This window comes from Stegastes partitus, unplaced genomic scaffold (genome assembly GCF_000690725.1).
Source record: "Stegastes partitus isolate 25-593 unplaced genomic scaffold, Stegastes_partitus-1.0.2 Scaffold9, whole genome shotgun sequence".
In the NCBI taxonomy this organism is placed as follows: Eukaryota; Metazoa; Chordata; class Actinopteri; family Pomacentridae; genus Stegastes; species Stegastes partitus.
In genome coordinates this window covers 1,281,642-1,307,644 of record NW_007577740.1, presented here as the reverse complement: position 1 = coordinate 1,307,644, position 26,003 = coordinate 1,281,642, and the positions used below count along the sequence as shown (strand labels likewise).

The 26,003-nt window shown below is 40.7% G+C and overlaps 3 protein-coding genes across 3 annotated transcripts in view; 2 read left to right on the top strand and 1 right to left on the bottom strand.

Moving 5' to 3' along the window:
• susd6 (sushi domain containing 6) overlaps positions 1-6,024 on the top strand; it is a 30,296-nt gene extending 24,272 nt beyond the window's left edge. Inside the window, exons 3-7 of the mRNA XM_008284761.1 lie at positions 2,112-2,306; positions 3,325-3,519; positions 3,635-3,773; positions 4,803-5,275; positions 5,498-6,024. Of these exons, the coding sequence (XP_008282983.1) occupies positions 2,112-2,306; positions 3,325-3,519; positions 3,635-3,773; positions 4,803-5,275; positions 5,498-5,523 (1,028 nt within the window). The 3' untranslated portion in view covers positions 5,524-6,024. The remainder of the gene's footprint in view (positions 1-2,111; positions 2,307-3,324; positions 3,520-3,634; positions 3,774-4,802; positions 5,276-5,497) is intronic.
• Positions 6,025-9,673: 3,649 nt separating this feature from the next.
• srsf5b (serine and arginine rich splicing factor 5b) lies at positions 9,674-15,970 on the top strand. Its single transcript, XM_008284772.1, has 8 exons — positions 9,674-9,780; positions 10,067-10,215; positions 11,372-11,442; positions 11,525-11,638; positions 11,993-12,065; positions 13,420-13,493; positions 13,672-13,779; positions 14,448-15,970. Exons 2-8 carry the CDS (start codon positions 10,090-10,092, stop codon positions 14,755-14,757), a joined length of 876 nt encoding a protein of 291 aa, XP_008282994.1. The 5' UTR covers positions 9,674-9,780; positions 10,067-10,089; the 3' UTR covers positions 14,758-15,970.
• A 270-nt stretch (positions 15,971-16,240) lies between these two features.
• Positions 16,241-23,144, bottom strand: slc10a1 (solute carrier family 10 member 1). Its single transcript, XM_008285071.1, has 7 exons — positions 22,932-23,144; positions 22,743-22,829; positions 21,331-21,443; positions 18,922-19,126; positions 18,336-18,514; positions 18,000-18,199; positions 16,241-16,302 (listed from the first exon to the last, which is right to left on the bottom strand). The coding sequence occupies exons 1-7, from the start codon at positions 23,142-23,144 to the stop codon at positions 16,241-16,243; spliced, it is 1,059 nt and encodes a 352-aa protein (XP_008283293.1).
• Between the last annotated feature and the right edge of the window lie 2,859 nt (positions 23,145-26,003).

Here is a 26,003-nt window from a genome sequence, read left to right as displayed (position 1 = left end):
AATGATGAAAGCAATAGTTACTTACATCTGTATGACAAAATATCTTCTGATTCAAAAGTATGGAATTTTAGGGGGGCTACGAGCTAGCTTTAATATTTGCAGTCGTGGTTTTATATCATTTCTATAATAATTCTGTAATAACTACAAGTTTTTTTGCACTGTCCCCAGCAGAATTCAGTAAGACACCCTTTGGTGCCATGCGACGTAGCCCTGGGCGTGTCTTTGTTTGTGGGTGTTGACTTTGTTTTTGTGTGTGAGTAGGCGCTCACACATTTGAGTGTTTTCATTTAATCTTGTGCTGCCAGCTTAGAGCGACGTTTCTCTCTAGAGATTAGAGGATGTTAGAGGCACCGCTGTGGAAATAGTCTCTCTTTCAATCTCTAAACCCACACGCAGGACAAAGTGGCTGTTTGCGATGTTGGTGTGTTTGTTTATGTCAGCCAAGTGATAAAGCACTGCAATAGACCATGGCTAATATGATTTTATAAATACTCAGACCAAGGATTAAATAATGAGCCATATGGTCATCAGCGTTGATAGCTGTATTAAGGCTTTTATAGAGAGTATATAAAGAGAGTGTTTTAATTTCACTTGTCATGAGAAAAACTACTGCGTATTGTATAATTCTATTTAACTCAAACAGATGAGATGTGCCGATAAAAACACTGGAAATCCCTTGCTTAGTATGAGGGGATTATTTTTTTATAATGGCCAGAAGGGTTTTTAAGTGTTTAAAGTTGGCATTTGAAAAATGCTTGGCTTCCACTGATTCTTACATAATCATGTCACAGATGAGCTTAATCAGTGGTAATAAAATTGGTATGTCTGTATCTGATTTCCACAGAGCTTGTTTCAGTCCTTAAGATTAGTCTTACTGACAGTAAAGTAGCCTCCTGCTGTCGAGTCTCAATTTACACAGGTGCGTCAATGTTATGTCAGATCTGCTGGATTTAGATGCTCTGCTCACACCAGATTGCAGCTCCAAATGTCTGTGTATACTAACAAGAGCATGTGCGTGGACATTGTTGGGCACTTTGAGAGTGCATCACAAATTCAGATAGAGATTTTACTCTCATACTGTGATGAAACGCTTGCACAGACAGAAGTAGCTGGTGTGGCACTGCAATATTATAGATGGAGCATGGAAAGGTGGATCAAAGCACGATTAACTTCAGGTCTTCTGCCTCATCCTATGTTTATTGGCTGGCTTAGAGCTTCAAGTCTGTCATTAGCGCAAAGCAAATGAGCCTCGCTAAAGATTCTGTCTCTCCGCCAGACAGAAAGAAGCAATGGCAGCGTAGGATGAAGACAGTTTAATGAGCAGGAGATAATCGAGAGAAATTAGATCTATATGAAGCTCCTTCTGACATTTTAATCCAGTGTAGGCATTTGAGGTGTCCTCCGTGCTACACCACCTAACTTGTCATGTTGATACAGTGGTTCTCTCTTGCTGGTGTAAAAAGCAGCCTAGTTTCAAGTAACAATACCACTGAGCTTTAATTATCAGCTCAACCTGTCAACTTGACAGAGTTTCCCTGTGAAATGTTGTTTGACCCAGTGGCAGCTGTCTAAGGAGGAGACCAGTAGACAGTTTATGTCAGCGTAATGAAAGTACAGCACAGTATTCCTGCAACACCACTTGAATGTATGACTAAAAGAAATGTAAAGTCACTGGAAAACTCTTATCAGGGTTCTCTATTAAACGTTAATGGAGCAAGATGTAACACATGCAGTTGGTGATTGCAAATACTCATTATTACATTATTCTTCAAAGAACCAAGCCACATATGAAGCGAACAGTTCTTGTTGACCTATATGAGGAAATCCTTGCACAAATTGAAAATTAAGACACATATCCTGTCTAGCGGCAGTGTCAATTCTACTACATTTACTTACATACGCTATAATTACTTTGGTACCCTACATTATTAAAATGTGGCTCATGATCCCGAATTGCCTTCTGGCAATTCTTCTTCTGGTAGTTCCCTACATGAGGGAGAGGAAGAGGCTTCAGTTCCTATTTGTGTCCTGTTCAGAAGTAGCCCTCCATCATTTAGGATTTTAATCAGCCAACTAATAATTATGCCCTTCACTTGTTTCTGTGTCTTTAGGTTGTGCGCGACCACCCGGCGTGCAGCACGGGGACCTGCTGAACCAGACCGAATCCAACCGGGGATCTTTTCCTCCTGGTGCCCTGCTAACATATGACTGTGAGCTCGGATACACCGCAGATGGACCAACCACCATCATCTGTACCAGTAATGGAGTCTGGTCCCATCCACCGCCACGCTGCATCAGAAGCAATGGTGGGAAAGGTTCAAAAATACAACACGATTTAGCAAACCCTGAAAACATCTTACTTTGTTTTTTTAAAGACCCCCTGTTGGTGAAAATCATGTTCATATGTTAAAAAGTCTATACTTTGTTTTTTATATGCTAGAGGACACAATATGAGCAAAGTAAGCTCTGTGGCTGAGCATTATCACTTTAAAGCTCTCAAAAACACAGATTCTGACTTTTGGGGCTTTGTACATAGCAAACCCTAGCTTCTGGTTTGAACATGTTAGGCTGAGTTACTCCAATATTTTTGTCAACTATTATGTAGCAAAGAATAGCTTTACAGTTTAGGCAGAGTCATAGGTGAGCTGGTGAGTTCAAGCAGCAGCGAGGGACGGGGTGCATGGACAAAAGGATGGGACTTTATACATTTGTACATTCTAGAGGAAACAACAGTGTATTGTTACAACTAAGCCAATTTAGGATAGGATGAGATTGGTTTCATGAAAGATAAACTTCTATATATGTGACTTAGATACACTGAGTTGAGTTTGTAGGGCTTTATTCTATGACAAGAGACTGACCTAAATACAATTTTAAGTAGTAAATGGGCAGTGAAATTTGGTAAATTGGTTATTCTCAGTTGATTATGCTCATATGCAAGCCTAATTTGTTTGTCTGACTTAAAATGATTAAAGCTTAGTAAAGCTCTTTCAGAAAAGATTACATTTCATTGCTTCATGGTGCTAAAAACACTTTAGTAATGACCTTGACGATGTCACCTTATGGACTTGTGAGGCTGAGCATGTTCACATAACACACATGACTGCACCAGTGATGTGTATTAACCAATATATCACATCTGTGCCATTTATTGTGTGACAGAGGTTGTCCTTGAGCGCTATCAGATAAAACTACAAAATTTCAGCTAAAGACTCAGCATTCGAACCACAGGGGTTAAATCTGCCCACAGGTAGAAATAACACCAAACACATCCTTTGTACACAACAACAACTATAAAATCTCTATTGCTTCTGTTTCCTCCAGTGTGTTCACCCCCTACTGAACCAGAGAATGGGGGCTACCGCTGTCACCCATCTCCCTGCCACCGTCTCACCCAGAAGACAGTAATCGAGTATTTCTGTGATGAGGGTTATGCACTGAAGGGAGACTACAAGTTCCTCACCTGCCAAAACGGCGAGTGGGACGGTCCTATGCAGATCAGCTGCCGACTCACACAAGGTTTGTCATCTACCCTCGATGCATTATGACTTTGCGAGCAGATACAACTTCATGCATGAAATGTAGAATTGGTGAACCACACTCTCACTCCCTCTCTGTCTTCTGTGTCCCTCAGACAAGGAGCCAAGCTCTCCGCTGGGTATACCAGCTCTGTCTATTGTGGCATCTACAGCTAGTTCTGTGGCACTCATCCTGCTTTTAGTGGTGTTGTTTGTCCTTGTACAGCCAAAACTCAAGTCCTTCCATCACAACAGGTAAGATATACACACATTACTCTAGTCTCACATTATATGGTAAATCATCTGCATTCAAATTCTAACTCCAGACCATGAAGTTTATTTAAATCATCAAAATAATGGCTAAAAACGTGGTGTTACTATCACAAGTATGACTAGTGCTGACACAATTGGTAGCTTCTGCCTATGCCAAGAGTTATTAGAGTTAATGTTGAAGACGTCTACTTATTCCATCTTTACACAATTATGTACTTACTGCAATAAGTTTGAGTTGCATTTACATACAGCAAATTGCTGTTGCATGGCCATTTTAGATATGTGTTTAAAATTGAAGAGTGTATTTTTGGAGCCAGATAACAAAACTGGAGTCCAGCTTGCAGAACATCTCTGATCCTGTTACTGCTTGTCTGCTTGCCCAAATGGACTTCATTGTAAAGTTGTTCTTATGGGATTTCCCCCTTCCTCAGACCACATCAATAAATAGGTCAATGACGTATAATTTTCTGACAACACATTTTCCTTTTATTTTGTCATGAAGAGAATTTTTTATTTGCAGGCAGCTACCTGATCCAGACCCTTCATTGTCCATGCTACTCTGTGTTTGTTTTGTTTTCTTTCATGCAGAAACTCTTTGCTTCTGACTATGTCACAATACAACACAAATAATTTAGCCATGGACACACCTATTCTTCAGAGGTTTTAGTCGACTGCAGTTATGTAAAGTTGTTCATGTATGACCTGTTTGGCAAGTTGGCATTTCTTGAATACCTGAGAATCAAAAGTAATTGTATGAAAACTAATTCATGTCATCCAGTCACTACCAGCCACTCTGATGGCTCTGAGCAAAAAAACAAGGCCAGGATGATTCAACCTAACGCCCATTGGCACTCTTGTTGATTGTAGTGGGCCAGCACCCTAGCGCAACCTGCTATAAAAGGATTGTACAGTCAACACTAATCACCTCCACTTAAAGGTTTTGCAGCAGCACGCAACACACGACTTTCGAACTAAATCTAAAGCTGGTTTGTTTGTCTCTCCGTTCATCAGGAGGGAGCAAGGAGTGTCAGGCCAGTCCAGCTCCATCATGGTGGAGGGTGTCCAGGTGACACTGCCCTCGTATGAAGAGGCTGTATATGGAAGCAGTGGACCCTGTGGTGCTTCTGGTCCTCCTCTTTCTCCACCACCTCCTCCAGCTCCTCCAGAGTCTCGAGTCCCAATCGTGCTTTCTGAGGGGCTTCCTCAGGGGGCCACAGGAGGCCAAGGCTCCAGCAGAACCCGCCACCACAGAGACTTAGACTTCTGTCTCCCATCCACCTCCTCATCCTTCTCCTCCCGCCATCATGCAGAGACGGTGCTGGTTCATCAGGCCCCCTCTTCCTCTTCCTCCTCTTCTTCATCATCATGGGCAAGAGAGCACCCTGGGGGTGCATGCGCAGGCCCTCTCCCTCTCCGTAGAGACTCTGAGAGCAGCGACCAGCACAGTCTGCTTTCTGTCACCTCTACAGATGAGTTTTCTGATGGTAAGAGGAGACAGTCTCTATTGATCCATGAACTTGCCTTATTACAAGACTAAAGAACTGACTTATGGTAGCCTCCCTAGTACATATCTTTAAATTATATTTATTTGACATATAAGATCAGTGTATATAGAATGTAATGAATTGCGTGACTTGTGGGTTATGAGCTGCACCAAGAATGAAGCCATTGCACCTATCTAATATGACTCTTCTGTTCTCCTGCAGATATTCCTCTGTTGAAGGAAGCATGAAACCTGCTGACCTGCTATCAGCATCAGCAGCATCGCCCCTCTGTGTCTATCTCTCGCTGCTGTCCAGAACTGACTGTGGCTGTCAACCTATTTCCCCCGACTATCCCCCAGCAGCCAGCGGAGAAAAGACTAGAACTATGCCCATTTCCCATTGCAACTTCCTCTGCCATTGCTACCCATGCAGAGCAAAGCCAACAACCAATACAGCACCATAAGCAATGATGGAGCACCACAGGACCTAGCTACTGGATTAAACTGAAGACAAGGCAGACAAGGTGGTGCCAGCTCAACATAAATCCTGTAGATCCTGTGTATATGAGTAAAATGTACTGAGTCAAGGTTGTGTACTATAGGCTATGTATTACCATACACTTGCCTCTACCCAGGTGTAGTCTTCTATATTAACATTGCTCACAGAGGCTTCTTTGGAGAATGCTATAGGAGTCTAGACACACTGACTCTGTCTGGGATCACTGAAAAAGAAAAACAAACAAAAAAAAACACTTGTGAATTTTGCTCCTGATGCTGTGGCGCTCAGAATCAGAATTGTCTTCCCACTGTACTTGAAAAGTTGTGAGTGACACCTGAGTTTTTGCGGCCCTCTGTGAATGCTGCATGTTGTTTTCAGTTATTGCTGTCACAGCACGGTGGCCCACTCTGAATGAAGCATGAAGCCTCCTCTCTTTCTTTCTTTCTTTCTTTNCATGAAGCCTCCTCTCTCTCTCTCACTCTCTCTCTCTCTCTCTCTCTCTCTCTCTCTCTCTCTTTCTTTCTTTCTCTCTCTATCTCTTTCTCTCTCTCTCTCTATCTCTAGCTATCTGTGTATCCGGTTGGCGGTCTAGCGTATGGATTAGCAGGAGTGACAACCACTTCACAAAAGCTAAAAGCAGAGTGCAGCATTTTACGAAGCACCATGTCACGACTATAAAAAGACCTGCTTCTTTCTTTTCTGTTGCCAGCTGCACCCAGTATCTGGAAGATGCTCGTTTTGTTGCATGAGTGGGATTGATTGGTGTTTTGGTTCCAAGACTGTGCTACACATCGTAACTGAATGAGGAAAGGGAGACATAATGTCACATTTTGTCTGACCTGAAGAGAGAGTTGCTGTTGAACATGATTGGGCACATGGCTAAAATTTAAGGTTGTTTAAATTCCGTTTTCTTCCCACTGTATTTATTGTTTGGTGTGAGGCTCAGTTTGCTTTGAATTTCTGAATCTGAGTGCATGTGTGTGCGTGCGTGCGTGTATCTTTGTGTGTGAGCAAGGCAGGAGAGGACGTGTTCTCATATGGTAGGCCTTGATACAGCCATTTCCTGATTTGCCTGTCTTCTGATCAGAGGCTGGCTTCACAATGTCCCAGTCTGTCACCATAGGAAAATAGCCCTCCCAGCTCTAAGAAGGTCACACGAGCAAATCAGCGTCACTTCAGACATCGAATCCATTACACAACATGCGTATTAGTCATCTGCTCTCAAGCTAGAATACTTATTATTTTCTGCTGAATGGCTGTATAACACAAGTCTCCTTAGAGGAACTGGCTTAAGTTCAGCTTCACAATGAGCTGAAAACTCTCCACTTTTGTGCATTATTGACACAAACTGCAACTGGTTGCAGTGAAATACTAAAGGTTTTGTTATAAAGCACCCTACCCCTGTCACATACACTCACTCACCCCTCTAATGCCTAGTGCAAATCTAAGAGAGAATCATGTTATTCTGTTTGAAGTCATCCTCTGTTTTCATTGCCACTTGAAAAGCTTTGCTGGTTGAGCTGGTCACCCTGGAAACAGCATGACTCGGAAGGATCCTGAGAATTACTTTTTAAGCTTTATTGCTTAGGGGAAAAAGAACACACACACACACAACAACCTGTCTAAATTTCTGCTCTCAATTTGATTTGGCATTTGTGGTCTGTCATTGTCAACAGCTACATTATTAACACAAACAACATGTTGCCTTAGACTTGTTTTTTTGTTTTGTTTTGTTTTTGATGTATAATCTTAAGCCTCTGCATTGGTTGCTTGACAATATTGCAACATGTTCTGTTTTCCCAATGGCCTTACTCTATTTTTTTCTATTCTATGCATAAAATGGTCTTTGTGTATTTATCAATGAGTTTACTTTTGTTGTGGACACGACTAAACGAATGTCCATCCCTCTGTCCTCCCCTAGCTTTTCCAGCTACTGTGATGATGATGATGATGATGATGATTATGATGATAATGATGATGAACCTATAAGCACCTATATTTCACTAATCCTTGGCTTCTCTTTTACTACAAGGCATTAAAATACAATGGAATATAAAAAAAAAAGAAATTAATTTCAAAAGCACTGTTGTACGGTGTTGCTTCCCTGAAAGAAAAAAAAAAACAGGTTACAAAGTACACATCTCGATTCTTAGTTTCAATGCTTTCAGCTTCGGTTTTTCCTCTGTACATGGCAGTGGGTGTGGAGATAGTAATTTAATATTTGTATAAAGTTTAATTTAATTTTACAGTGTGTATATAACTTTCTAATTAAAGCTTTCTTTTGAATGTGGAAGATGATGTGTCATTTTTTTCAAGACTGTGTTGTACTGGTACTCCTCCCTGTTACCGTGTAATTCTAGGAAAATATTGATCGTACTGATACACATTTTCATGTCAAGACATTTGCTGTGCCTGCCAACCATGACAATGTGTATCCGCTTGTGTTAGTCAAGAGAATATGAATCATTTTCCTGTGGATTAGATACCCAAGGGCCTGAACTTTGTTTTGCACATGGTTATCCTACTTCAGTTTAAATGATTGCACAATCATACTGCCTGGAACTGTCTAGCAAGTATTCAAGGTAATATTTATAAAGTTACTTGTAGCGTACCAAAGTTGTGGTCACTATCAAACACCTGTGTTAGGTACAACTACGTCTGCCTCATCAATTAAAAACTCAAAAGTCAAACATTTGCTAATCCTAAATAGAAGTGTGTATATTCTAGGTCACAGGTCGTCATAGTTATTTTGTTTTACAACTGCTTCGTAACAGTTTCCTGAATTGAGTCACAGTGTTTGATGACACTGCAAAATGGCCAGCCTGAAAAACCTACCCCCTTAAAAGCTGAATTATTTTTTGAAATAACACTTAAAATCTATTTTGTATACCTGAGTTGTGCAAAAAATTATTGCTTCTGGCTCAATTTTCAGATTACTATTATGTCCTTTGCAGGGCTGGAACGGCCACCCCAGACCAAAGTCACCAGACCCCCCACTACAACCTGTAGTGAAGCCTTGTTAGAGCATGCTTTAAGAACTGGACTTCCATCCAGTAACAAAAAAATCCTGGCAGAATTTTTTTGCGGAACCATTTCTCTACAGCTATTGTTCCCATACAGGTGCATTTTAACAGTGCAACCACACCCCATTCAACCACATACAGCTACATAGTTCTGACCAACCCGGAAATGTTTACAATGATTTTATAGCAACTCAAAGACTTCATAATATTACAATTGAGAGGTGTATAGACAGCATGAAAATGTATCTGTTTTTCTATGTAAATAAGCTGTACATGTTTTTCTTCATCAAAGTGTGTATGATTTAGGCTTGGCTGTGGATTTTGTTGAATCTCTTGTTTAGCCTCTTACCTACTTTGAAGAGACAAGTGGTTCGAACTCAACAATGCAAGACTGACCAAGAACCTACAGCCAAAACAGAAACTAAAAGCTGGATCCACACAAACACAATAACAATGTGTCTTACATGCACTTATCTTATGTCATTAAACTGTAATTGTCACTCACACCAGTCTGTAGAAGTACATGAGAACTCATACATAGTATAATAAGCTTGTTTTTTTATGTAACCAGTTATATGTCATAAAACAAGAAAATGATTATCTGACCCACAGCGATTCACTGGAAAATAAATAAATAAATATAAACTAATACATATATATAAACTGACAGCCACTGGCCCTCTGTTCTAACTACTGTACACATTGCATAGGCAGGCTATATCGTATTTTCTCTTTAGTGTCTGAGCGACACCTAGTGGTCATATTTAGAAACTGCCAAAATCAAAGCTTCGGCGGACTGATGACGTTGCCTTCGGAAACCTTCGGCTTTTCTCGGCTTCTGCAGTGTCGGCCCGTCATACGTCACATGGGCGGGTTTCAAGCCCCCTCCCCGAGACACAGCGCAGGCTCCATTTTGTTCGATTCTGGAGTTTGTGGGTGCTGTCGACAGCCTGCAAGAAAAATTACCACTACAGACCCTCAACGGTATGTACGTAGGGATTTACATTACTTATTGTCTCACTGTGCACGTTTAGCATTTTTAAAATTGGCGCTATCTATGGTGTACAGGTATAATTTGTTTAAATTAGCTTGTAGCACGGCTTAGTTATATTCGCTATCCAGGCCCCATAGCTGACTGGCTCGCTAGCTAGCTACCTACCTACAAACCTACCGTTTACAAAACGGCAGATAGGCCAAGTTACATAAATGATGCATATTTGTAGGCCGTGTTAGCTCAATCTGTGAGAATAATGCCATTGTTTATTTGCAGCTGATTAATCCCCCACCATCACCATGAGTGGATGTCGTATTTTCATCGGCCGGCTGAGCCCCTCGGCCAGAGAGAAGGATGTGGAGAGGTTCTTCAAAGGATACGGCCGCATCCGAGATATTGACCTCAAGAGAGGCTTCGGTTTTGTGGTGAGTCCCGTCAGTGGAAATAGGTCGACACGTTCAATGACACTTTAATATGCTGAGAAGGTTGTGCAGCTGTGCATTCAAATATAGAGCAAAATGTTCTGCCCATGTTCACGTATGCCCACTAAAGACACCAGGTTTGTCTTCAGTCCCTGCCTACCTCGTGTATTTGTGGGAGTGTCAGCAAACAAGAGGTGGGCAGGAACTGAGAAGAAATCTGGTGCAACATCCAGAAAGGATGAACTGAAGTGCTACTAAGAGGGATTTCTGTATACCAAATTCACCAATATAGCTATCAGAATTACATGGTACATCCTAGAACTGCAACGTTTTTTTGTTTTTTTTTAGTTAGCTATTTAAGTAAAGATATTAAAGGTATGATTCTCAGTTTCCGGTGTCTTAAATGTAAATATTTTTGTGGTTTCTTTCCTCCTCGGTGATTGTAAACTGATTGTCTTTGGGTTGTGAACAAAATGAGATGTTGAAGGACATTTTCTCGGCCTTAGAGAAACACTGATCGACATTTTTCCCCATTTTCTGACATTTATAAACCAAATGACTGAGTAATCAAGAAAGTATTGACAAAAATGACCAGCAAATTAATTTACGGTGAAAATACATACATGCATACTGTTTTTTCACCCATTATTGTCTTGTAGATTGAGTAAAAGCAGAATTAAATTTACTCCCCCCCCCTTTTTTTAAGCTTCACGCTCATCAAGGTCACCAAATGAATAATGATGAATGAATGATCTAATTTACCGAAATATTCTGACCCTTTCTACAACAGTCGCTCACAAATTGAGCTCAGTTGCGTTGATAAGCGCGTTGATTGAAATATCTATAAAATGTCCCAGGAGGTATTTGGAAATTAGGAAATATACACTTTTACTAAAATTGGAAATTTGGAATAACACAAATTCCGACACATATCTTTGGTGAAAAGCCCTTCTGTAATTATACACGTGTAAAATATTAAAAAAAGAAAAAGCATTTCAGTATTAAGTGTTGCTATTAGGTTATTATTTGACAATACTCCAGTCAGATCCTGGTGTGGGCAGGACATTGCTCAAGTTGGAAATTAGTAAAATAAAATAACAAGACTGGTATTTGGAGAAAAATTATATGTAAAAGCTTTTGTATGTTTGCTTTGCTGTAGGAGTTTGATGACCCAAGAGATGCTGAAGATGCTGTATATGAGCTCGATGGCAAAGAGCTGTGCAATGAAAGGTATGGGATTTTCAATTGTGATAAATGTGATTCCCAGTAAATCAGATTTGTGAAAACGTCCACTTGTTCTCTGTGATATCAGGGTGACCATTGAGCATGCTCGCGTACGTCTGCGAGGTGGTCGCGGCAGAGGTGGTGGCGGTGGAGGAGGACGTTTCTCTGACCGCTATGGCCGAGGCTCCCAGAACAGTCGGAGGTAAACGTTTCACATCACCATTAGATTGGTAGCAGTTCACTGGTTTTATGATGGCATCTAAGTTTTATTCGACTTCAATTTAACACAGAAGGAACAAATGCAAATTATTAGCTCTACAGGCACATTCTATTAGCAGCTCAGTATTACGTTGATCACAGTCATCGTGGGTGTCTTACCCAATTTACTTATGATGTGTTCAATTCCTTGCAACTTGAGATGTTTTCCTTCTTACCTAAAATGCAACACAGAGTGTTAATTCCATTGTAAAGATCTAGTGCTCCAAGCCAAAGTCTGTATCTCAGCTCCACAGTGTTGTTGCTCATTTGACTGAGGCATTTTTAATTTTTTTGTCAGTCGAAACCCTCCTCCGATGCGAACTGAGAATCGTCTGATTGTGGAAAACTTATCCTCTCGTGTCAGCTGGCAGGTTAGTATTGCCACATGTTTTTTTCTTTACACAATAAGCCTCAAAAAGCTGCAATATCACAAATGTTACGTCCAGCTGTCTACCACCAATATACACATACAGTTGTTGAATTGAAGCTAAAAATTAATCTGAAATCTAGTCATCAGTAACTAGACTTTTCTCATTATTATGTATCAATAATTAGCCCAAATTGTTCTTTAAAAGTCATTGCTCTTTTTATTCTGCATTTCATGCAGTTAATTAATAACTCAACGAGCAGTAACAACAACAAAACACTTAATTTGTTCCTGTTTTCAAATTTTAACCAATTCTTCACCCCTTTATTTGCCAGCCTGACTGTTGTGTCATATGGAAGAGCTCGCTTATGGTGGAGTTAACCCCTTCTGGGTCCTTCTGTCTGGGTTGAGCCTGTGGTGTCAGCCAGTCTGTCCTACTCCTAGTTGATGCCTGCTGGTCATGTGAGCGCTCGCTCCACACTAGAGGCGCTGGCGGCCCCTTCGCTCGCTCGCAACGCCTGATGTGTGGTTGAGAGCGAGAGAGAGGAAACAGAGAGTTGGCAGAGAGAAAGCAGAGGAAAGAGCGAGAGTCGATGGTGATGGTGGTGGCGTATTGATCGATGGTTCGTTAATTTGAGGGGCTTCGATCGATCGATATCCCCCCTCCCTTCCCCCCTCTGGTGTTCCCGCACATCGTGAGCGAGAGAGTGTGAATTCCTCCCAGGTGCCCATGGATATAATCTGCTGTTATCCCGGTTATGGTGGGCTCGGAGAGCCTGCGGCCCACCCCAAAGGTTTTCGCTCTCAGGTAGTAGTTTCCTCTCTTCCACCCTGTTCACTCTCTTTACTGAGGTGGGGTGCCGAGGCAGGGGCGGTCCCGGCGCGGAGCCCTGTGCCCTCCTTGCCAGGGAAAATGGGGCTCTGAGTGCCAAATGCTGCCCAGGCGGTGCCTCTGCAGTTCAGTTCATGCAGATGGTGTTCATCTCTCTGTAGTTGTAACGAGCAGTGTGTCCAAGGATCTCAAAACTGTTGTGAGGACTCTGCTTTAGAAATAGCACCTTTCAGAATTGGTTCATATCTAAATTGAAAAACATTGTGCCTTTTTTCTAAGGTTTTGTCTTTTTTTAAATTGTTTTTTTTTTTTTTTTAATTTTTTAAATAAAACAGCTTGTTAAGGAACTGGCTGGTAGAACAGATTTTGAGGTTCTTGGACTCATTCTCCTTATCTGCAGTAGTCTATGTAGTCCTCTCAGAGAATCTAACCATCTCTCTTTTTGGGTAAATCAGTCCTTTTTATGTCTCAGCCTGTGCTTGTTTTCCGAGCCTCTCCATAAATTGACCGAAGTTTGCGTATGTAGGACCTGAAAGATTTCATGAGACAAGCTGGAGAGGTGACATTCGCAGACGCACATCGTCCCAAGCTCAATGAAGGGTAAGATCACTGTCTCTGTTAGCATTAACTGCTTGATCATTATCTCAGCATGAAGCATGTTTTTTTTCAGTACTGTATTAAGTCTGTATTTGTAACTTGAACAAAATTACCATCCAATTTATGACAAAAAAAAAAAAGAAGCATAACCAAGATTCGATCTGATGTTGTGTTTTTCTAGGGTGGTTGAGTTTGCCTCTTATAGTGATCTGAAAAATGCCCTTGACAAACTGTCTGGAAAGGAAATCAATGGCAGGAAAATCAAGCTCATTGAAGCAGCCAAGAAGAGGTGTGTTGACTGCGGGAAGCTCCATTCACCACACATAACATCAATAACAACATTTTTTCCAAAAAAAGAGCATGCTGTTAAGAATACATTCATTCAATATTACCTGATTCATGCTGCGTTCCAAGTGCATTAGCTGGATGAGAAGTGGCAGGATCATTTTAGAAGACTTAACTGTCATGAATTCAACTTCTGAAGTATGTCAAGGCACAGATGTTTATAACTGTACCATCACAGATTTGGTACAGTTTAAAATGTGCTCTTCAGTTGTAGCTCTGCACTGTTAATGCATAAGCAGAAATATAAAATGGTGTAGATTTTTTATTACGGTGTCATGTAATAAATGTGGAAATTGTTGGACAGATATTTGAAAGAAATCAAACTGCAGATTATTTTTGTTTTTCCTCAGATAATTGATCTCAATAAAATAATTAAGAAGCTCATTTAAATTCCCAAAATCCAAGATGAGTTTTTCAGAAACCTGAAAAACATAAACTCACATTTATGAAGCCACAGCCAGCGAAGTATTTCGTGTTTTTGCTTGAAACATGACCTAAATGGTTGCTTGTAGGCCAGTTAATTTTCTATCTATTGACAAATCAAGTAGTTGCCTGAGCTCTTGTGTAAATATAGAAATGTAGGTGTCCTAATTCTTTTCTTTTTCCCCCCAGGTCAAGAAGTCGTTCGCGATCTGAGAGCTCTTCCCGCTCGCGGTCCCGTTCCCGTGGTCGATCTCCATCTCGCTCCCCTAGACGCTCCCGTAGCCCCGCCAAGGCCCACAACCGGTCTCGCTCCCGCAGCGGCTCGCCTGCCGGTGGGGCCTCCTCCCCCAAATCAAAGGAGCCCGTCAAACGCTCCTCCAAGACGAGCAAGTCCGCCACCCCTCCGTCCCCTCCACCTGCTCAGAGAGCCTCCGTGTCTCGTTCGCGCTCTCGTTCGCGGTCCCGCTCTCGCTCTCCTTCTACCGACAGCCAGCGCTAACAGCTGCGTTTAACTTATTGGGAATGAACAGTAGAAGCAGCTTGTTTCATCAGTAGAATCAGCTTTGAGGAGTTGGCACGCTGGAGCTCCCATCCTCCTGTGACCTCCACTGAAAGCTGAGACAAAAGTTCTCCCAGAGTACAGTTTGTTTTTTTTCCTGTTTGGATTTTCCTTGTGACTGTTTTTACGTTTTGTTTTTTTTTTACATCTACGCAAATACATCATCAGACAGTGATGTTTAGTCCAGTATTTTTTTTTCAGGGGGGGGGCATTTAAATACTTTCCTTCGATAACTCCCAGTTAATTCATCCTGCTAGGTTTCAGGTGCAGCAACGCAGCACCAATGTTTCTTCTCACAAAATGGCCGAGCGAAGCAGCGCCTGGATCACTGTCGCTGGGCCTGTAGGTTAATCTCTGCACTCTGAAAAACTTTGAACAGGGATTCTGTACTCGGACGATTTTGATAAATAGTGTGACCACTTTCTTTACTCTTTCTGTGATACTTTTTCTTGTCGGTGGGAGAATTTCTAGTCACTTGCCATGTTTTTGTCCTTATCGCCCACGTTTTCCAAACCTTTTCACCTTTTCTGTGTTCTACTGTACCTACCACGGCTGGTGCGTGTGTATCACTTAGGATGCTTGCATGGGCTTTTTACTGATTGAAATTTAGCATCTTATTATTGAACACATTTTATTTGTGCTTCAAACCCAAATACGAACCACCATTTTTTTTTTTTTTTTTTTTTTGTATTGGCAGCTTCTTTTATCAACAACATTTGTGGACAATAAAACACATGGTTCCACCAGCTGTACAGTCATTTTATTACATGTACGCTACATTCATGCAGTGACCGGTAAACTTTTACGTTATTGAGAGATGTAACACATTTGAAAATAAATTCAAGTTCACTATTTTGCAACGGTTTTTCCTACAGACTGCAGTTTATTCCAGCATCATAATGTTTTTTTTTTTTTGAGATTTTATTTTATTTAGGACTTTGTGTACTGATTGCAGACTTCTGTTTAAATGTAATTCCAAGAATACTTGTTGGTACTGTGACTGATGTTACTGTGGTTCAAATGAACATGTAAACAAGAGTTTGGAAAAATACATTTTTGTACTTGAGGATTTTATTTTCAGTTAAAAATATGATGGATGTTTGTATGATGTAGGAAGACAGTAGACTTAACCAATAAAACAATTTTAACTAAACCCTGATTCCATCAATCTTGTGTTCATTAGTTCTTCATAGGGACATATATTACAAATGAATGTGTAAGTTTCCTTTCTGAATATATATTAAGAGTCACAGTCTCAAGAATGACATGAAAACCAAGGGATTCACACCGTCTTCGTTTGCTTGACATAGCTCGGGTGACCTCACAGTCAACTGCTTGGTTTTCTACTGATCTGGAGTCTTTGAAACATTCTGACTTAAGTTTTGTAGTAGAAAATATATGAGCTGTGTTTGAGGCCCGTCCATCATAGAGTCCTTGCAGAAGAATCTTTGAGGCAGTCTTCAGTGGTTGCCAGCTTGTACGTCTCTGTGGGTTAGACAGACAGATGCATCACATATCTGACGTAGAAGTTTCTCCCCATCTGGTTTAGTTACTATCAAGGTTTTTAGATGATTCATCTTTCTGAACAACATACTGTTGCGGTTTTTCTATAAAGGTTTTTTTGACACTATTTGGCCAATGACACAATAATTATGTTATTGGCTAATTATACACATGTTAGCACAGGGTTAGTACAGTGGAGCAGTGGTTAGCACCGTTGCCTCGCTGCAAGAAGGTCACCGGTTTGCATCCCGAGGAGGACACCCGGGATCTTTCTGCGTGGAGTTTGCAGGTTCTCCCCGTGCAGTGTGGGTTCTCTCCAGGTTCTCCGACTTCCTCTCACATGTCCAAAAACATGTTGAGGTTAATTGGTGATTCTAAATTGTCCGTAGGTGTGAATGTGAGTGTGCTTGGTTGTCTGTCTCTAAGTGTAGCCCTGTGATAGACCCTAAGTCAGCTGGGATAGACTCCCGCCTCCCCCGCCCTCTGTAACTCTCAGTCAGACTTCTGCACCTGTTGACAGGTATTTTGATTTTGGCTCACAAAGTGCTCTCATTTGTCCAGGACAGTTTTTTTTTTTTTTTTTTTTATATATATTATTTTTTAACCACAATTCAAAAGCAATGTCTTATTTCACTAAATTAGAATTTAGCAAACTTTTATTTATTATTACTTTTTTCAGTTTCTCATTATTTTAATGACTTGTGAATTTTGCCTTTTCTTTAATGGAAGGGTATGAATAAACCAATCTAAGTGCAGGACTGACAAATGTGTGCGTATGTTGCTCAGTTATAATATGTGTCACTCCTTATTTGTGTAGTACTCTTTTCTGTCATGAGGAGTCGAGGAAAGGAATCAAGGATATACAAACTGCAAAATAAGAAGGGGGAGGAATGTCTGCTGTGACAAAGGTTTAACCGTTCACCCCTGTAGCAGCTGGCTAGTATGACGACCACTAACGTTTCAAACCCTCCATGTAGTGAAGGAACGCTAATCTTCCATTCATTTTCAAGCAGAAAATGCTCAACAGGAACTAGTTTCAGCCTCCTCCATGTGTAGATTTGTTACTTTTCTTTTTCTCATGATAACACATCGGTCATTTTCAGGGGATTTACTTACTTTGGCTTTCAGATATTTAGACTAAATTGAAAAAAAGATTATTAATGAAAAAGGTTCCAGCCCTAAGTCTTCATAACTATGTTAATTCTGTCATGTTGATATTTGGTCCACCACCACCAATAAGGTCGTGGTCATACTTCCCTCACCACCTCTTACTACTGGAGCTTCAGTCTCATGCAGGTTAATGACTTCTCTTCAATTATATTTATTAGCTCATTCTTTTTTGAAGGCTTGTTATTAACAGTTAATCATTTTGTGTAAAAATGTCGTTGATTTTGATGTTCTAGAAATCCCAACTTCTCTGAACCCAAGGCAAAAAGGACTTCTTCTATTGTACATTCTTAATGTATAGTCCCTTTAGTAACGACAAACAGAGGGAATGAGAAAATCTCTCTCTAACTACATTGTATTTAATTAGTTATCCAACCATTAAAGTCACTGGCATTGAATCATCTGATACTCAGTTGATAATTTCACTGGTAACGCAGACATAGTTGAAGTATAAACCCCTGCGTGATGAGTCCAAAGCCTGTGTTAACCTGCATCCCTTCCCGAAGTCTTACCTTTCTTTTTTCTCGTGAATCTTTGGTGACACCTGAACAGCAGGATGAGTACCAGCGCCTCCATCCCCTGAAAGAGCCCGTAGAGCAAGGGGAACAGAAACAGAGGGCCCATCACTGCTGAGGAGAAGGCTAACTTCAGGATGGTGGAGCACACCTGGATGTTCTGACAGCCTGTTTCCATAGCAACCGTCCTCCGCTCCCTGAGAGGAGACGCACTTATTCATAAGTCATGTATATACACATAGAAGAAGGCTTCTGATTCGTCCGTCCCTCATATGACTGATGCTCACAACATCCATAAGAGGTTAAATTAAACCAAAAATAAGCATGACTTACGGCTGGCTGAGTCTGAAGAGCGAAGAGATGATATAACCGGAGGAGTAGCCTATGAAGGGCATGAGAGCAGCGATGGCCATGAGTGGAGGAGACAGCACAGTCAGCATGGAACCTCCAAGTCCAACGCAGGTAATGACACTCAGCGCCACAATGGCAATGATGAATAGAACGACTCCTACCTGCAAACAACAGCACAAAAAACAAATCAGACTGGAGACTTATTTCACTTTTAAATGATTGTTCTAAACTATTATTAAGGCGTATGTTTGATGATATTCTATATTTTTCTGCCTATCAAAGAGAAATGATCAAAAACAGCGATGAATTCACTTTTATACCAACTACTGAGGTCCTTTTTCTCTGTGACAAGTCAATTTACACTGTAGTTTTCCATAAATACTCCTTAGGACTCACAGAAAAACAAACAAATCCTAACATCTGAGAAGCAGGTTTTTTAGTATTTTTGTTCGATCAATAGCTAAAATGATAACTTATCAAAATGGTTTACTTGTTGTCATTGTATTACTGTTTTGGCTGTACAGGTGTATATCTGACCTTCTGATCACCTCAGTATTTTTGCCTTTACCTTGGTGATGGTCTTAGAGTACTGCGGCCTGTAGTGGTTGATGAGGATGCCGATACCACAGGGCAGCAGGATCATGATGAGCGATTTGATGATGTCAACATAAGGCACGGCGCTCTGCAGGTTGGAGAAGCCCTGACAATAGATGTAGAGCAGGAGCGGCATCATCCCCAGAGCCAGCAGCGTGGAGCACGACGTCATCACAATGCTGCGCCAAAACACAGGGATGGACTCTTTACCGACTTTCACATCATTTAGTCCAGATAGTTGCAAGTTATTTAGGCCGACTGTACAACAGTGTGGTTTGCCACTGAGATGGGGTAACTTAGAGTTTGCAGGTAGTTTATGATCTGTGGATTCTATTGCTGACGTCTGGGCACTGTTTGTAGCATCACAGTGTTGACAGTCGTCCTGTTAAATGCACTGAGGATGTTAATGAATCTAAATGTATCCTGGTGACCACCTTGATCAGCACATTTTGTTGTGAACAAGAAGTATGCCTGTATCATGATATCTATCTTTGCTGCTGAAACATGGATAGAAAGAGAAAACCTGCAGAGAGAGTACCAAACAAAGTGGAAAAGTGTGCTGAGATTTGATGAACATAGTTCAGTAATCTTTAGATTATGTTCTTTTTAAATTAATTAATCATTTTTTGATAAACATTTAGTCAGTTTATATTAAGTTGATCAAACTGGGGCTTCTTTTTGTTTCCAGTCTGCCCCTGTTGAGAACAGCATCACTCTTTGCTGTTCAGATAAAGAAAATAGCAGAGAGAGATATAGTGGAGACGTTACATAAACACTCGGAGGCTGTAAAAACTGCAAAATTTGACTTTGTGGGAGGCTGTTCCAGAGGCGAGCAACTATATTTAGTTTTCAGTACATTTATGCTCTTTTTGCTCCTACATGAGCCTGTTTGGCTGGAGGCTCTCCATGAATATTATAAAGTTAGACTTTTTTTTTTGAAACAGTATTTTGCAACTACTTTCACATTGAGAGATGTAATGTGCAGTGAAGCCTCCAGGGGACACCAGTGGGACTTGCTAATTGCAGGAATATCTGCATCAGACCTGCCTGTCAGCTACGTGTTGCAAGGTTTATGCTCCTTATATTGTCCCATGACATAATATTCCTTTACCTCCATGTTTGAAGAACGGCAACTCTAAAATGTGACACTGATTCTGACTCCATATACATTTGCTCAGAAATATTGTGTTTTTACCTGTAAATATGAGCTGTGGTGATTTTCTAGTGTCAAAACAAAGCTAACCACCTCATCTACAGAGAACCTGGTGAGGTTATATATGTTAAAGCTGGGCTATTTTCAAGGATTTGTCCTTACTCTTTAAGGTATTTTGTAAAATGATGCAAAATTCTTGTTGCTGAAACAATCTTTTGAAGTACGGTAGTCTGTTTTATTGCCTTCGTTAATGTCTCAGGCCGTTATGTCACAACATACTTGAGAGATGAAGGTGAGATAAGACCCTCAGCATGAGATAGAGCTGGAACCATGGACGCACCTGTTTCCCTTATGAAGGAAAGATTTAGTGGAGTCAATGTCCGAGTGGTTAAAAGTAAAAGGGTTTTGGTATCTTCTATGAACAGACTGGTGATGTCCTACAGGTGATTCAACTATAACAATGTGTTCCCCCGGGAAGTAACAAGACAGGATGTGCTCCGATAGACACAATATCTGTTGTAGCTATATGACATTCAGTTCATCTCCATAATTTAGTGACAGCAGATCCCTCAGAAGCAGATATCCTAAAATCTTGGCAAAATCAACACGGCTGGACACCACTTGCAGTAGGAGGGTTATGATTTCTGTACAGTTTTACCAGCACTAAGATGATGATAACTGTGTAACAACTAGTTTATTTGCAAAGTAACTAACAGATAGGAAATAAATCAGACTTTGAAATCAGTAAGATTCTATTGTCACACACTGAGGCTCAGTGTGTTTTTTCAGGGTCACAGTGTTCCTGTAACTGCAGGGTCATGTGACAGCCAGTTCACACCTGGTCAATCAGTGCCTTCACACTCACACACCAGTATATCCACACACTGAGCTCTATGTCAGCAAAATTCTGGGTCACAGTCATTGTTGCAAATATTGTTCTATATCCTAAAAAGCTTCTATTTTTTTTGCATGCTAATATATTTAACCTACTCAAGAGCACCTCTGATGTTGTGACAGATTGTTCATCAAGTGCATTATATTAATGTGATGTTTGGTGATTTCATGTTCTTACAATGCAATGTGACTTCATAAACTTTTCCTGATCTGCTACTGTGCTAACAAGAGGCTCACCTCCAGAGTTCACTTGAACCTCAACCAACTCAGATTATAGTTTTTGGAGGATGTTTGTTGGTCAACGCAAATATGTCACGACAAACAGTTTGTGTGTACCTGAGGTTCATGTCACCCTGCAGAGCCAGAGCCAGAAAATTGGAGAGAGCCCCTCCAGGACAGCAGCCACAGATCAGAACCACTACAGCCGTTATTTCAGTCAGCTGGAACGCCTGTAAAACCCAACGAGAATAACCTCACACAGTGTACTGGCAACAACTGATACTCATAACAAGAGAAGAGAAGAGAAGAGAAGAGAAGAGAAGAGAAGAGAAGAGAAGAAAACTTTATTGATCCCTTTGGGGTAAAACCTCGGGGAAATTGTTATACTAGAAAAAAGAAAAAAAGAAAGGGTTCCTGTAATAATTCTTGTAATGCCATAATAATAGGAAATACAAAAACCATATAAAAATATCTATCAAGCACATAAAATAATAGATTAGCTACAAACAATATGTGATCATTTACAAGTCTTCTTTCCCAATCATAATCACATTAGTACTTTGGAAGCTGACAGTGTTGTTTGTGCAACCAATACTTAGCCATTTGAAGAAGATAGTGTTTTGTTGTTGTTGTTTTTGTCTCTTTAATGCCCCCGCCGTTTGAGCTGCAAAATGCACTTCTTTTTGGTTGTTTTGGATGTTTTGGTAAATCTATAAATACTTGTTTTAAGCAGCATGTAGATAGTGACATTTTTGTTTTGTTGACCAATAGCCCAACTGTTGATTTTAGAATAATATGAGATATAACAATATGATCTTTTCTAAGGGCTGCAAGGTGGAGCGGTGGTTAGCACCGTCGCCTCGCAGCAAGAAAGTCGCCGGTTCGCGTCCTGTTGAGGACACCCGGGATCTTTCTGCATGGAGTTTGCATGTTCTCCCCGTGCAGTGTGGGTTCTCTCCAGGTTCTCTGGCTTCCTTCTTAAAGACATGTTGAGGTTAATTGGTGATTCTAAATTGTCCGTAGGTGTGAATGTGAGTGAGCTTGGTTGTCTGTCTCTAAGTGTGGCCCTGTGATAGACTGGTGACCTTCACCCTAAGGCAGCTAGATGGACTCCAGCCCCCCCCTTCCCGCGACCCTAGTGAGCGGTGTATAGATAATGGATGGATGGATGGATCTTTTCTAAAATAACATAAAACATGGATAGTAGCAGATTCTCAGATTTCAGAAGTTTTTTCTTTGAGAAGTGACTTAAACTAGTTTTTGTTTTTCTGTCTGTTGTCTGATCTGCTGTTCACTTCAGCACAAATTTAAATTAGAATTAACTCTTTAAAAAAAAACTAAACACATCCAAAATAAATTGTGACAAATACACACATGATACAAACGAAAACAAAATATAAAAGCAAACATATTCATGACATTGTTTGTATCAGGTGCAGTTTCTCGACTGCAGGAGACCCTGCATGCTCCCTGCATGTTAAAATAAAGTGTTTATAATCGTTTGTATGGAGGTTTACAGTAGTACCAACCTTAGCTAAGCAAAAAGCTGTGAGAGGCATGATGCCATACTGGGCCAGCAGGGAAATGGCCACCCCCTTAGGTTTCATTATGTGATGCTGCAAAGAAAAAGTTCACAAATAAATATGATCATAAAAACAACCATCGACAGAGCACATCAAACAGACAGATTTCTATGAACAGAGTGTTGCTGAAGTCACCTTGATCTTGGACACCTCCATAGTGCATCCCACTGAAACCATGGTGAAGAATACGACGATTATTAAAATCATACTGATAGATTTGTCCATTGCTGGTGGCATAACAGCAGTGTGAACGGAGCTGGTGTTCGTCAAGTTGAACAAGAAGCTGCCATTTTGCCACAAATCTGGATCAGAAGACAGAGGTACTGTGTAGTCCTTGGTGCCTTCCATGTGGGAGCAGCAGCTGAAGTCCTGAATTATACCTGAAAATACAAACAGGAACAAGCTTAGACACAAAGTAGGACAGAGGAGAAGCAAGTGAGAGAATACATCTGCGTAGATTCTTAGTCAACGAGGTTACGACAGTCCTGAGTACTTCAGTGGACAACTGGACTTTTTAGATCTTGAAGATGCTTCTCTCTCTCTCTCTCATCGCTCAAAAAACTAACTGGTGGGGAGTACCTGGTATTTATTCTTTTTTACACCCAAATCAAATTCCTCTCATCACTCATTGACCCAAGACCCAAAAAAACATTTGTGAAACTGCAGGTGAGGAGTCTCAGGACTGCACTCTAAGTAACTGTTAAGTACCTCCTCTGTTTAGAGATGGCTGTTCTTTTTTATTTAATCCTCTGTCAAACTGTGTTTTGAATGTCACTTGTCCTTCAGATGCAGGTGGATTGCTGATTCATGTCTTGAGGAACTGCTCTCTAGCATTGACCCTTGCCCTCCCTAGCAGATGTGTGCACACCTCATATACGACACTGCTCAGCTGGTGTTTGACTGTTTTAACCTGTGAACCAGGTTTTGTTTCAGGGTGCTGCAGGGTTTGAGGTGCATCGGGATGTTGTGTTTGGAGAAAACTGTAAATTTCTCAAGCACAGCAACTGCAGATGACAATGTTGTTCCGCTTATTCTTCTAGTCTGTTTGATGTTGGGCTCTTCCTTTTTCTTTTTCTTTTTTTTTAGGTGTCATTGCTGACCTCACAAAGGCCTAGTTGGGATAGCCACAGATTGTAAGCGCTTCTTAATATGCGTGTGCTCCTTTTCTTCTCCTTTAGTCTTGGTAGGGACGGTCTCAGCCCGGTGCTGTAAGGTTCTGATAATCCCCTGCTTATGTTCCAGTGGGTGGTGGGAGTCAAACAGCAGGCATTAGTCTGTGTGTGTGTAGACTTCCTGTAGGCATCAGTGTTGCACAGCACAGTCCCAAAACGGGCACTTTATTTTCCCTGACATCCTTCCTGTGAATCCGGTGCCTTTGTCCACCAAGTTGACATGATCTGTGAAGGCTTCTACGTCTTAGGTTTTGATTCTTGAACCAGGTGTTGTCCACACATCTGAACCAGTGGCTGGGTGTTGTTCCCTTCAAAGAGCACAGTGCTTTTCACTTTCTCCAAGTTAAGATTGGCCACAATGGATGACCTGCTACATACCCCTGCTTATGTCTGCAGACACACTCATTGTGTTTCAAATATGTTTCAGGGTACCTGTCTGACTGAGGATAAACCTGGTGCAATTGTTTAACTCTGCAAAGCCCATTTTTGCTCATTGATATGAAATGAAATGACATGAAAAATACTTTATTTATCCCAGAAGGGAAATTCAATTTCAAGATATAGAGAGAAATGAGCAAAACAGTCCAGTTCCCTTGTCCTGATACTTTTTAGGAAAATGTAATTTCACATCACTAGTTTGGTGAAGAAGTTCTGCATATAGCCACACTGTCTAAGCACATCTACAGATCAATTAAGGGTTCATTTGCATTGTTGATTATATTTTTGGCCCCATAACAGCATATGTTATGAATAATGATGCCAAAACTGTTACATTTTTATGAAGACTCTTTAATAAAAGATAGGGGAAAATTTTAAAAGGGTACTTGTCGAAAATCTTCAAAGGCATTATATTTACAACAATATTTTTTTTCCTTATGTGAACATGTGAGTTGAATACTTGTCATTAATGTGTAAATGAAGAGTTGTGATGTATGTTCCTATCCATGCTGTCTGTGTTGTTTTCCTGTTCCCTGCTTCTGCAGCTGACTGCCGACAAGCAGAGCCGTTCATCAGACAAGATCTGCGATAAGAGGGAGCTTTCAGTCCATAGTACACACTACATGGTCCGTGAGTCTTTCACCTGCAGTCACATGTGCTGCATAGTGTCAGAGTCTGAAACTCATTCATAGAGCTTGTTTTGTGCCATCAGTTAAGGCATTTGGATGAAGTTTTTTTTTCTTTTTTCCCTTCTTTAATGGGAGGGTATGAATACATTTGAGGACGACTGTATGTCTTATATCTAACACTGTTTTTGTGGCGCATACACACAGGACTATAAACTGCACACATTGTGTTATGAACTCATCTTTTCAGTGCACTTGCTCCTCATCTTGATGAATACAAGACTAGCTAAAACCACTCTACAAATGTAAGGCTTACAACATGAAAGCATTTACATAAATCAGATTAAAATGGCCAGGCAGAACTACTGCAAGTTTTAATCAATTTCACTAACAAGGCTACGGCGTTGAAGTCATATGGGTTGTTTCCCAAAAAAAAGGAACAAATGTTAATCAGTTCACTTACTTATGTTATTTTTCTTTTCTTTCTTTTTTTCCCTTCTTATTTTATGATTTCAGGGCATGTACGGGGAATCCTTGGCTTTATATTTAACCTAAAACTAGGAGACATGAGGTGCTAATAATAATGTAAACAAACCAAATTTCTGTTTTAAAAGCCACTTAAATCTGGTTAATCTGTAAATTGCTGAGAAACAAAAACATTTGCTTCCTTCATGCTCTGTGGTGCTTCAGTGCCAAGTCAACACCCATCTCCATAGTTGACAACCACATCCTCCCTACTGGCATGCTCACATGCTGAGTGCAGACAAATTACTTTCACAGGATTTCACATGTCTATTTTCCACTCAGAAAAAGAAGCACATGTATGAACACTACAGCATGGCGGAGCTCCAGAACAGACTGACTTCTTGGCTGAGCTGAAGGTGAGAATTGCACACCTATCATTAGGTCACTTTGTGCAGAGAGAAAGAAAACTCTCAGGTGGATTCCCCAGAAACAAACACTTATCACTG

Coding starts and splice junctions, on each gene's coding strand:
- srsf5b (XM_008284772.1), top strand. CDS start 10,090: ATGAGTGGATGTCGTATTTTCATCGGCCGGCTGAGCCCCTCGGCCAGA. Junction 10,216..11,371: donor AGAGAGGCTTCGGTTTTGTG/GTGAGTCCCGTC, acceptor GCTTTGCTGTAG/GAGTTTGATGACCCAAGAGA. Junction 11,639..11,992: donor GGCTCCCAGAACAGTCGGAG/GTAAACGTTTCA, acceptor TTTTTTTGTCAG/TCGAAACCCTCCTCCGATGC.
- slc10a1 (XM_008285071.1), bottom strand. CDS start 23,144: ATGGAAGGCACCAAGGACTACACAGTACCTCTGTCTTCTGATCCAGAT. Junction 22,830..22,931: donor TGGAGGTGTCCAAGATCAAG/GTGACTTCAGCA, acceptor TTTTCTTTGCAG/CATCACATAATGAAACCTAA. Junction 18,515..18,921: donor ACTCTAAGACCATCACCAAG/GTAAAGGCAAAA, acceptor TGTTGTTTGCAG/GTAGGAGTCGTTCTATTCAT.